Source organism: Nuphar pumila, chromosome 11 (assembly GCF_984573655.1).
Source record: "Nuphar pumila chromosome 11, dmNupPumi1.hap1.1, whole genome shotgun sequence".
Taxonomy (NCBI): Eukaryota; Viridiplantae; Streptophyta; class Magnoliopsida; order Nymphaeales; family Nymphaeaceae; genus Nuphar; species Nuphar pumila.
In genome coordinates this window covers 68,268,003-68,280,396 of record NC_143259.1, presented here as the reverse complement: position 1 = coordinate 68,280,396, position 12,394 = coordinate 68,268,003, and the positions used below count along the sequence as shown (strand labels likewise).

General features: G+C 42.9%; 1 protein-coding gene across 5 annotated transcripts in view; it reads left to right on the top strand.

Moving 5' to 3' along the window:
- LOC149822417 (tRNA synthetase class I (I, L, M and V) family protein) overlaps positions 1 to 12,394 on the top strand; it is a 124,645-nt gene that overhangs the window by 95,434 nt on the left and 16,817 nt on the right. For all 5 annotated transcript variants that reach the window (XM_089981460.1, XM_089981461.1, XM_089981462.1 and 2 more), the window contains 6 exons: positions 1,221 to 1,284; positions 1,623 to 1,690; positions 3,586 to 3,708; positions 3,804 to 3,869; positions 11,209 to 11,320; positions 11,408 to 11,499. In XM_089981460.1, the coding sequence (XP_089837586.1) occupies positions 1,221 to 1,284; positions 1,623 to 1,690; positions 3,586 to 3,708; positions 3,804 to 3,869; positions 11,209 to 11,320; positions 11,408 to 11,499 (525 nt within the window). The remainder of the gene's footprint in view (positions 1 to 1,220; positions 1,285 to 1,622; positions 1,691 to 3,585; positions 3,709 to 3,803; positions 3,870 to 11,208; positions 11,321 to 11,407; positions 11,500 to 12,394) is intronic.

Here is a 12,394-nt window from a genome sequence, read left to right as displayed (position 1 = left end):
CGCTATATTTGGAGAAAATTTAAGCCTTATTGGGGAAAATAGGGTGTTATCTTACAACATCGCTTCAAAATAATTGTGGCAGTTTGAAAAATCAACCAGTATTCAAACTATACAAATATGGGGTATACAGGCACTTTGAAATTTCATAACTGTGATCTCCCTTAGTAGCAGCATCATATCCTTTGAATATATATATATATATATATATATATATATATATATATATATATATATATATATATGCGTAACACTTGCATGTGAACATAGAATCTTTAGAGTTAAGGATTTTAAGAATTTGAGTGTCAAAATTGCCTTTTAAGTCTTTTAATATCCTACTTCTAAAGACCCTTCAAATATGTTGTTTTCTCATGTTCTCGAATTGTCCTGTGGGTTCCTTTACATCATGGTGTTTATCATTTTCTACTTAGTGTAGTTAATTTTTTTTTTCACATTTCAGCCATCAGGGAGTTTGTACATGGATTAGAAACGAGGGTGGATCAGGTGCAATCACATTGCACACTTTGAGTGTGCTGCTGCACCTGGTCGCCCTCCATTTTTGGCTGTCAGTCTGTCAGTTTTGGGGCCCAACAACAGCTGGAGGGCAGTCAGGTGCAGCAGCACACTCAAAGTGTGCAATGTAATTGCTCCTGATCTGCCACCATCAGAAACTGTGTGAATTTAAAAAGAAAGAGAAATGTGTATTGGACATGATGATAAACTTTAGAAAGTATATATAATATGTAGGCTTGGTACCTATGTAATTGGCATTAAAGTTTCTTTTTTTTAATATTTTGCAAGTACAACCATGCTGACTCTCTTTATTATTCCGCCTTTATCATGTTTTATATTACTACTCTTATTCAGTATCCTTGTCATTTATCATTTCTTGTAACCGGTGGTGCAATTTGTTTTCCTTTATTAACTGTATAATCCTGTCTTGTCTTTTCACATTTTATGTGTGAATTTTGTTGTTTATCAAGTTGCCATCTTTTTGGTCTTGTACCATTTACTTTATAGGTTGCATATGTTCCTGATGTTACTTTGTATTTCATGTTTTCATTTTTTGGGTTAATGCACCATTTTGTTGTTAATTACGAGAGGCTGCCAGATTTGAGATTAGATATCTCTAAATTTTCATGGCTAGTATTTGCTTTTTTATTTAATTGAATCTTGGAAATGATGAATGAGATAATCATTTGATAATGCTTATGCACTTTAAGGTGATCCGAGAGTTCAAACGACCTGCAAACATGATGGAGAAAGACATAGACGCAGCTGGTGATGGTAAAATATTGGTTTGATATTTGTGTAAAAATCTAGGTTAGTAGGTTTACATCTCAGGAACAAGCTTCTGGTCACGTCTCAGAAGAACTAGCATGGTCTTATGATCCAGTTGCTGGTTGCTGTGACACTGATGACCATCTGACTGACAACCGATAATCAGAAGACTTGATCTTCTGTTGAACTGAATATCTTGTCTATGGACTTCTGCTCTCTCTTGGTTCTGGCTGGAACAAAAATGTCAAGTCGTCCAAACTAGTTTGCTAAATTGTGAACATATGTCTTAAATTGGTATAATATGTAGCTTGTAATGGTTATTCTATCTCCCAAATCTCTTTCAGGTGATGTGTTGGTTGTCTTGGATCTGCGTCCTGATGAATCACTTTTTGAAGCAGGCGTTGCACGTGAGGTAAATGTTATATCCAATGACTTCCTATTTGTTACAGAGGACTCAATTCTTTTTTATGTATAATGTGACACTAGTGTGCATTTTTCTCTTGATGCAAACACATTCTAGACATTCTACTTTCACAAAGGTTTTGATTAATGTGCATCAGATCATCTTCATTACATTGGTCACTGTTGGGATTCTAAGTGATGAATTATTTGTAGATTGTTAAAGTAACCTAAATAGAACAGGGGTCTTTTGTGTGTGGCCCTTTTACTTTGGCTTCATATTGCTCTCATTTATTACAATGTCAAAAGCTTGAAAGAGCTGTAAAGTATCAGTTTAGTCGTTCCATAATTGCGACTTGTCATTAAATTTCCAGCAAAAGAAAAAAAATCAATGAATGTTTCCGACTCAGAAAAATCTATCTTAAAATAGAGTAATATATAAGAAAAAAATTTGATGATTTATAATTATGTGTTTTTCATTCTCCAACTTTCTTTCTCTTCTCTGTTCCTTTTATTCATCGCTCTTCTTTTACCCTTTTACTTTTCATTTCTCCTGCTTAATCTTTTTTACTTATCATTTTCTTTTCGGTATTAATAATGGTCACATTGATCAAGCCTTACTGTAAGTTTCCTCCAGTTCTTTCTTTCCATGTTCTTATCTGCAACTTACTATGGAAATAAAAGGTGAGAATCTTGGAACAAATGCCTGAGTTAATATTGTTGCAAAACGTTTCTTTTATGCAACTGAAGCCAACGACCTGATGAAACCGTGTTCCATTTTACATTCAAGCATATTTGTTGCTATTCTATAGGATCCCATTATTGTCATTCTTGAAATGTATCTTTCCTGTATGGTGTTGATCTGAAAGCAAGGTGTTTAGGGATCCTTGCAGCTTCTCTTGCCTCTGAGATTATCCTATAGGGGTTTGATAGTGTCATGATAATGAAATTGTTCAAACCTTTTACTTGAAAATTCTTTCCTTACCATAAGAAGATTTGGAATTAGTGTGTATTTATTGTTTGCAGGCTAAGTAGGTGGTAAGGCGTTTTTCAAATTGATCTGCAGTTTAACCACCTCTACCTACAGCTTACCTTATTTAGCCCACTTGGGTATCTCCCACGTCCAACCATTTGTATAATCCCTCAGGTTCAGGTCATGTGCATCTAAGCCAGACAGTATGGCTCATGCTGTCCAACCCAGTTTTGACATGTGGATCCTTGCTCAACATTGACTCACTGGGTTAAATGCAGTCCCACCTTTGTTAAGCTGGAGTTTTAGTAGTACTATCTGCCCTATGTGTCACAGGCACTTTACTTAGCATGCGTATCAGGTGCCCACAGGACACAACACAACACAACACATGGACACACCACGACACTTCATGGATTCAGTCAAACTTGTGTTGGACACTGTCAAAACTGTGTCCTTAATTTTGTCCATTTCTTTTGGTATCCTGATTGTTTAATGTCGTTGATTACACTACATATCATTTTCCAACTGAGATTTGTTCTTCAATATTTGTAATCATAATAATTCAGAATTGTTGTTCAAAAATTTGCACTTAAGATGATATTGATGCATTAAGAATTTTAAATGCACATAATCATATACAATACTTGCCTGTTGTAACAAGCATGTCTGCGTTGTCTCCCATGCCCGTATCCATGTCCATGATGACACAGTATCATCCCTGTCTGGCTTTAGTCAACCTAGACCTGATCTAGCAGCCATCTTGATTTGAACTGTACCTCCTGGCTTCAACCCACTAGGGTCCATTCAGAGAGAAATCTTTGATTGCAGAGAATGGTCTACATAAAATGGCTTTGGTGATTGCCTCAAGTATGTCAGCCTCGGTGAATTGAACCCATCTAATAATTGTTGCTGAAGTATCAATTTTGTGCACACAGGTTATTAACAGAGTCCAGAAGTTGAGAAAGAAAGCTGGGCTTGAACCTACTGATCTTGTCGAGGTCTATTATGAGTCATGTGATGACAACAAATTTGTTTTGGATAATATCCTAAATTCACAGGTATACATGATGCTCTTTGCCCAAGCACTGTCTTAGATGGTTGGATCTGTTCTCTTCGACTTGACATAATATCAATTGTTGTGTTTTATGTACAGGGGGATTATATCAGAGATGTGGTTGGTTGCCCTCTCATACCATCGGCACTCATGCCTGCCCATGCGGTGAGTAATGCATACATGTCTCTATGTACCGTTTCCATGTTCTACCATACTTTAGTCCATATGACAAGTTGGGGTATATTTGGTTGGCCCTCATGAGATTTGGATTCTCATTCAAATGAGAGTCCAAATCTCATTTGACTACTTAACCAAAAAAAAATATTGAGGTGAGAAACCGAATCAAATATGATTTGGTTTCTCTCCAACCCGTGAGAGCAAATCTCACGGGTTAGCAAGTCAGTGTGATTCAAAATCACATTGCTACCTTTGCAGGCCCATGAGTCATGGCCCTCATGAGATTTGGATTCTCATTCAAATGAGAGTCCAAATCTCATTTGACTACCTAACCAAACAAAAAAAAATATTGAGGTGAGAAATTGAATCAAATATGATTTGGTTTCTCTCCAACCCGTGAGATCTGAAATCTCATGGGTTAAATTGTCATTTCAAGTCGTATGATTCAAAATCACATTGCTGCCTTTGCAGGCCCATGAGTCATGGGTTTCATGAAGGCTGCAGCAGACTCCTGTTGGGGTTGAAACTCCCAACTGTCTCCTTTCTATATATAGGGGACAACTGAGGCCGACGGTGGTCCTCCACCGATACCAGCTCACTGGAACGATGAAGAGGGCTGAAGAACTACTGTGCAAAGAAGCTAGCAACCTCCGGAAAACGTGTTGTGCACCAGACTTTTTTTTAAACCCTCTTTGGGATGCAGAAACTGTAACGCCCCAAAATTTCAAACTTGCGAACCTTTCAGAAAACATGCAAGAGACTAGAGAAAATCTCTTTCCTCCAGAGTGTGTTTATGAAATCAGCGGAAGACTATTCTTTTGTTAATTCAGAAGGCAAGCTGATAACCTTGGGCACGTTAGCTAAAAGAACCAAAACTCACAAAATTTGGATATTCCAAGGAAAATCCGTTACAAACCCAAAACATCTAGGACGCGAGCTAAGAGCAGAAAGAAGAAATCTTGAAGTCATCTTGCAATTGCGCCATCGCCCGGGGTGTACCTAATCATCACCTGTACCCATAGAATGGGTTAGTTTTGCGAAAAACTAGTAGGTGCACAAGAGAGACTAACAGGAAACTGAATTAAGTACATTTAATTTAGCAGGTTATGCAGTTTAAAGCAGATATGCAGCTAAACAGGTAAGCAGTACAAACGGGCAAGTAGTGCAACAAGGTAAGCAGTGCAAGCAGGTAAGCATTGCAACAAGGTAAGCGGTTCAAAGCAAGTAAGCAATGCAACTGTCAAAACGTAGCAAGACGATTTATTTGATCGTAAGTTGTGAACCACCACGAAACAAGCTTGTTCTCGTTCCTAGAACGGGGTCTCTGCATTTAATCATTATCAGGACATCATTTGTCGCTCTTACTATTTCTAACAAACGCTTGTCCTGAACAACCTTAATCTATTCTTATCTCTCAAAGCCTTACGCGGCCAACTGTCACCTGTTATGACTCACTAAGGCGTTATACTTTCTCAGAAAAAGCCCACCCTTCTATAGAAGGTCCAAAACATGATCTAAAATCAAATAAAGATCTGATTCTCACATCTGAGTCCTGCATGAAAACATGTTAAATCAGAAAGCCAAAACTATAGATTTATAACTGGCTATCCCAAACAATCTCGAAAGATCATCACAGCTCACCATAACTTTTTATGGTAATCAAAACTCACAAGCTCTACGTCGGATCGCTCGGTTCGGGAGATATACAACCTGACAAGGAATTACTGCCCTGGAGGGTATACTTGGTCTTGGACCATACACTTCCTCACAGGAGTTCATCGTCTTTGCGGCTACCCGTTCGTGGACAGTGTACATCCTCACAGAGATTCTACCGCTCTAGCCGGATTACCTGATGTGGGAAATGTACAACCTCACAAGGAATTACCGCCCTAGATGGTATACCTGGTCTTGGACCATACACTTCCTCACAGGAGTTCACCGTCTTTGCGGCTACCCGTTCGTGGACAGTGTACATCCTCACAGAGAATCTACCACTCTAGTCGGGTCACCTGGTCTTGATCATACATACCCTCACAGCGAAACCTTTGGGAAGTCGGTCCCCAACACGTGTCATATACAATGAAAACCATTGTAATACACGCATCAACACAAATGACCGCTCTCAGGGTCGATAGCCACTATTACAAACAACAAGATCAACGTCGGATCACCTGGTTTGGGAAATGTATAACCTCACAAGGAATTTCGCCCTAGATGGTATACCTGGTCTTGGACCATATACTTCTTCACAGGAGTTCACCGTCTTTGCGGCTACCCGTTGTGGACAGTGTACATCCTCACAGAGAATCTACCACTCTAGCCGGTTACCTGGTCTTGATCATACACGCCCTCGCAGATAATCCTTTGGAGATTAGGTCCTCAACAGACACCCTACTCAGTGATACATGCATCAATACAATCGACTGCTCCGAACAATTGACCACTCTTGGGGTCAGTAGCCACCATCATGGGCACAAACATGTATATCAGCAATATGCATCGTATCACTCCACATGGTAAAACAAAACACAAGATCACCCATTCCTCCAATAAGGTTCCATGAACCATGAACATATTATCGCATACTTCCAACATTTCTTATCACGTGGCATATCAATCACATCACACATAAACATATAATACTACGCATCGTGTTATTGCCACAAGGAACATTGCAATCCTTAAATAGGACCTCAAAGCATGCGTAAACGACACATGAGAACACGCAGATATGACAATCCAGCTGATTTTATAGGTGAAGAGTAACTAACTCTATCCGACAGCCAAACAAAACAATTGAATAAGACAAGCACTCATAACAATGCTCGCGATACATACAATTACCATCAAATGGCTCAGTACATCAACAAGTAATTAAATTAATCGTAAGGCATAAACCATTGCATCACAAGCCATTCATAAGCTATACATGATAAGCAATCACACGACAGCAGTTATATCACAATATGTAAGTAGCTCATAAGACAAGCGGCCACATCAATCCTAGTTGCCACCAGTTCGTAGATTACGATAGTTATGCAATCACATCAATCATAAGAGATGCAAGCCAACAAGTGCTACGTTGCAACAAGCACAAGCAATTCAACCAAGAGGTAAAGCAAGTCATATGCTAATATGTAGCAACTGGCATAATGCTAATATTATAAGCATTTAACTAGTATGAGAAGCTAGATGTTACTTAGCAAAGAACTCCGTAAGCAGTTTAACAAACTAGAGTAACGCCTCGACAGGCGGGTACATCTCAACGAGTAGCATACTAAACAACCAAAAAAGCAAGCAATCGACTAGTGTGTACAAACTTTATGTTTCGATATTACTGGCCTGCGGGTACGCGCAGGCAAAACGTAGAAACAACTGAGACTAGTTCAGGCGTCTGTTATTCTATGTATTTTCAATAACCCGAATAGCTAGTTGCATCAAACTTCTGCAAAAATGTTGAGCTAACTATTGTAGCCCCTTTTCCCTAACTCCAATGACTGGGGAGGCCGGATCATTGCCCGTGGGGTGGTTGTTAACAACCTGTCCATTGGAGTTTTGTACCGCTCTGTCCTCTCTCTTGACAGACAACAAATAGCGAATGGGTGCGTTAGGGGTTGCTTAACTAATGACCCATTTTATGTTGTGGTCTTTAAACCACTCGAGCATCTTGCATGTGAAGGCGAATGTGAGGCCATTTTATGTGATTACAGCATTATGCATTTAGCACTATTCGAGGTCACACGACCGTCTCATCCGATCATCGCAGTACTAGACGTGTAGTGCATGACTACAAGTACTCTAGGATGAAAGGGGTATAGCTCCTCAATAAGAGCCTCAACAGGAGTGTTTCACAAAGATGTAATGTTTCTCAAGCTTTACTTTGACATTCTTTATCTTTTGAAACAGCCACCAGCTTGTGCCAACATTTGGCATGTGATTATCTCGAATCTCATCCGCTATCAGGGTATCTACACGCCTCGCATGACTCGATACCGGCCTCGATAGACGGGATACGGGTTTTCCAACAGAACCAGCCAATCACCTCCTTCCAAATGCTTCGATTTGGGCAGTCTTTGATGCTTTTGTGCAACTCTCTAAAATCTCAAGTCGACCCTGCAGGACTGCGTACACGAAGAGCCAGGATCCTTGCGAAGTATCCCTCTCCTTAGACGAGGATGTATCGCTCGCTCCCGACTAAACTCTTGTCGCAAAAGGGAGTGTGGTAGATGTCTCTTGCATCCTCCACGAGGATGCCTTAAAAGCGTATGCAATGAGCGAGAACTTGAGCGTCATCTGCAATAGCAAGGCAGTAACAACACATGCAAAAGCAAGAGCCTGGGCGCAAAGCGCGACAACAAAGTAAAGACTGTGAGCAAGAGTGCAACGCAAAACCCTTGTGCGATGCGCGACGGCAAAGTAAAGACTGTAAGTAGGAGTGCAACGCAAAACCTTTGCATGATGCGCGACGACAAAGTAAAGGACTGTACGCAGGAGTGCAGAGCAAAACCTTTGCGCAACGCGCGACGGCAAAGGACTGACAGAAAGTAAAGGACAAGGATCGCGAAACCGCGTTCTTGAGTTAAATGCGTACTCGTATAAATATATATATTTCTATATATTTATTTAATGGTCCATTTTTAGTTAATTGAACTTAATTCAATTGTCCAAGTCTTCCGTGCAATCTTCCCCTACCTTTGGGAGTTGCAAGCTTGCTGGCGTCTGTGAGTGTAAGCGATGGATGGCTCAGGTCCTGGAGTTCGAGCAGGATCCGTCGCACGAGCTGCAAAAGCGACAATCTTAGCAAGCTAACACCAAAAATAGAAGGTCGGGGGCATTGCCACTGACCTAACAAGAATGAAGCAGAGGCAAGGGCATCGCACCCTTGCGCACTTGCTATAGCGCAAGAAGTAGGGTCAGGGGCTGCGAGCCCTTGCTGACCTGCTGTTAGCAAACTATGAGGAGGCAGGGGGCTGCACCCCCACCTGAAGAAGGCAACGAGGGAGGCTGAGGCGTCGCCCTGCCTGCCAGAAGAGCAATGAGACAGGGGACCAAGCCTATACCCGTTACCACAAAGGGGGAGGCAGGAGGCTTCGCCCCTGCCTGCCGAATACGCAAAGAGGTTGGGCTTGGCCCCTGCCTGTCGAACACGTAAACAAGCAGGGGGCAAAGTCTCTGCCTGAGGCCCGAAAAGAGGGAGCAGGGGAGGGGCTTGGCCCCTCCCCTGAACAACGGGGGTGCAAGGAGGTGGCAGGGGCTCGACCCCTGCCCACCCAATCGAGAAAAAGAGAGGGAGACAGGCGAGGAGGGGTGCCCGTCGCCACCCTCCTGGTAGACTCAGAGAGAGAGGCAGGGGGGGAGTCCCCCTGCCGACGACAGGGGGCTTCTGCCCCCCTGTCGGTCGATCCCTAAGAGAGAAGCAGGGGGGAGAGTCCCCCTGCCGACGACAGGGGGCTCAGCCCCCCTGTCGGTCAATCCCGAGAAAGACAGGGGGTAACCCCCTGCCGATGAGAGGCTACGACAGGGGGCTCTTCCCCCTGTTGGTCGACCCCTCACGGAGAAGAAGAAGAGGCGAAAGGAAAAGAAAAGAAGAGGGGAGGTGGATGAGCCCCCTGTCGGTCGATCCCAAAGAGAGAGGCAGGGGGGTCCCCCTGCCGATGACAGGGGGCTCAGCCCCCCTGTCGGTCAATCCCGAGAAAGGCAGGGGGTAACCCCCTGCCGATGAGAGGCTACGACAGGGGGCTCTTCCCCCTGTTGGTCGACCCCTCACGGAGAAGAAGAAGAGGAGGCGGAAGGAAAAAAATAGGGGAGGTGGATGCGTACCTGGGGGTCGCCGGAGCGGAAGGCGGTGGCGGTGGGTCGTCGGCGCCTTCGCAGCAGAGAGAAGGAAGGAGGTGGCCGGCAGCAGGGCAAGACTGAGGGTGCCGGCCAAGAGGCCATCGACGAGCCCTCGGGACGGGGGCGGCAAAGGTTGGCGAGCCGCAGCCGACAGCAAGTCTGGGGGGTCGTCGGGTAGAGAGGCGTCGCCGGCGAGGTTGCAGAGGGGAGGCTGTCGCCGGCGAGGGTGGGCTCCGGTGTCGGCGGCCTGACAGGATTTTCCGGCAAATCACAAAAGACGAGAGAGAGTCGGGGGTATCGGGGAGAGAGAACGAGAGAGGAAGAAGGGGGCGGGGGTTCTCTTTGAAACCCCTGCCTCGCTGTCTTCAAAAGACACGGGAGGCGGTGCCTCTATTGGGTCTGAGTCGGGTCTGGGTCCAGATCCGACCCGAATCCAAGCTTATAATTTTTTTTCTCGGTTATTATAGAAACTCTGCAATCATCAGGAAAGGTGGAGCTCGCCGGAAGTGGGATTCCAGCGAGCTCCACTGATCTTGTGAGCCAAAAGGTTGTTGTTGCAGTCTTTTTTTTTTTGGGGGGGGGGGGGGTTAAGCCATAGGTCTGCAACCACAGGGAATGGGTTGAGGTAAGGTGGAGCTTGCCGGAAATGGGATTCCGGTGAGCTCTCTTACCTCCACCCTTCCTTGAACTCTATCGGCTGTTCCAACAGGGCTCATGCAGGCAATCTTCACCACCTCCTCCGTGACTGAAACAGGGGCTCTTGCAGTGGATCCCCTGTTTCCAATTTTTTTAGCTTTATTTTTCCTTTTTTTAATGTTGCAGGCAGCATGGGGTGGAGCTCACTGGAGTACGTCCTCTGGCAAGCTCCACTGCCCCCTTTGTGACTGAAACAGGGGCTCTTTCAGGTACGCCCCTGTTTCCATTTTTTGTTTAGTTTTTTATTATATTTTTAAAATGCTGCGAGCTCCACTGCCCCCTCCGTGACCAAAATAGGGTCTCCCGCAGGTGAGACCCTGTTTTCATTTTTTGTTTAGCTTTTTTTTTAATGCTGCAGACAACATGGAGCGGGTTTCACCAGAATAGCCCCTCCAAGCTCCACCTCCGTCCTGAATGGGGCAAGAAGAGGGACCATTACATTCATGAATCCGATCAATGATCCAATATAGTATATAACATGAGAAAATGAAACCTATAGCCAACCAAACAAAAAAAAGTGAATCCCATGCAAATGAGATTCCTTTCCTCACACTAAACAAACATCATATTTGGAATCACATGAGATTTCAAATGACATGATTTAAAATCTCATGAGATTCCCAATCTCATGTGATTTTCTACAACACAACCAAACATACCCTTAGTGTGGAATATGTATCATCTTTTTTCTTTTCTTTTTTACACAATGCAGTTTTCTTAGTTTAAACTGTATAGTATTATGTTGCTTTATGTAAGATCCATCAGTGTTTATTAGCTATATGATCTTCATTTGCAGGTGTTGCTTTGTTCAGAGAAGTTCTCTGGAATATCTGGCATGACAATAGTTGTCAGCCTTACAAGGTCTGCCTTGGCTTTTGATAACTCTGCCTTACTCATGTTATATTCAGGTTAGTTTCTGGGTCCTCTCATCCAATTGTTCTAAAACTTGAGTTTTTCCATTCCTCATGTATCCATTGTCCTTTTGGGATTATTAGGCAATAAAAAGCAGGCAGACGATCTAAAGGCATACTTGTTGTCGCGAGATCATACAAATTTGAGGTTGGAATTTCATGCTTGCAAGGGCAAGGTTTGTATTTGTCTTGTTACCTGATTCTTTTAGATTGCTTGGTTGCATGTTTTTTTTAATCCTTGTGCTTGAAACCTTCTGTTTGTGTTTAGTGCAATTATCTCATTTTCTTGGGCAGGCCTATTTCCATTTTTCTTTTATTTTCTGTTCATACATTTTCTTGCTCACTTTGTCTTTTATGCAAGTAAAGCTTCTGGGCCAATTACAATAGCTGGATGGATTTAATCACACTATCTTAACCAAAGGATCTTGGATTCAAAACTCATTAGGGAAAGCCCCTAACATTACTATAAGATAGGAAAAGCATAATAAGCTGAATCTAACCAAGAGAAAATGTGCATTGTCATTGGAAAACTTGTTCCTATCTATAGAGCTTGATCTGTGCAGTTTTCCTCCCCTATTTAGTGTGTGCCTATATCCGAATGCCATGAGTACTTCAAGTGGCTTACCTCTGCTTTAGGTACTCAATGTGGGTTACCTCTGGTTTAGATGTCTCATTGTTGGAGGATCTCCAAACATTATCAACTGCATGGGGTCACCACTCTTCAAGCTCCTCACAAAAAAGAAAAAACTACTAGCTCCATATTGAATACCACTTTCTCTCTTTTTCTTGTCCACATGTCCAATTCTGGGTTTTTTCAGTTAGTTCTATCAGGTATGGACATACTCCCATGGGCTTTGCAAGAGGAAGCAACTTTCTGAAAAATAAGGGTGATTGATAAAAACATGAAGATAACTGTGCCACGTGGTCAACTAAGTCATTGTAATAGCTTGAGGAGAAGGATGCTTGTGCCAAATATCTTTGTGAGGGGATGGTCTTGGCGGTGATTCTACAAGTGTAAGGGATATGGCATTTTAGAAGATTGACCCATGCCAAATGGATTCGGTTCGGATC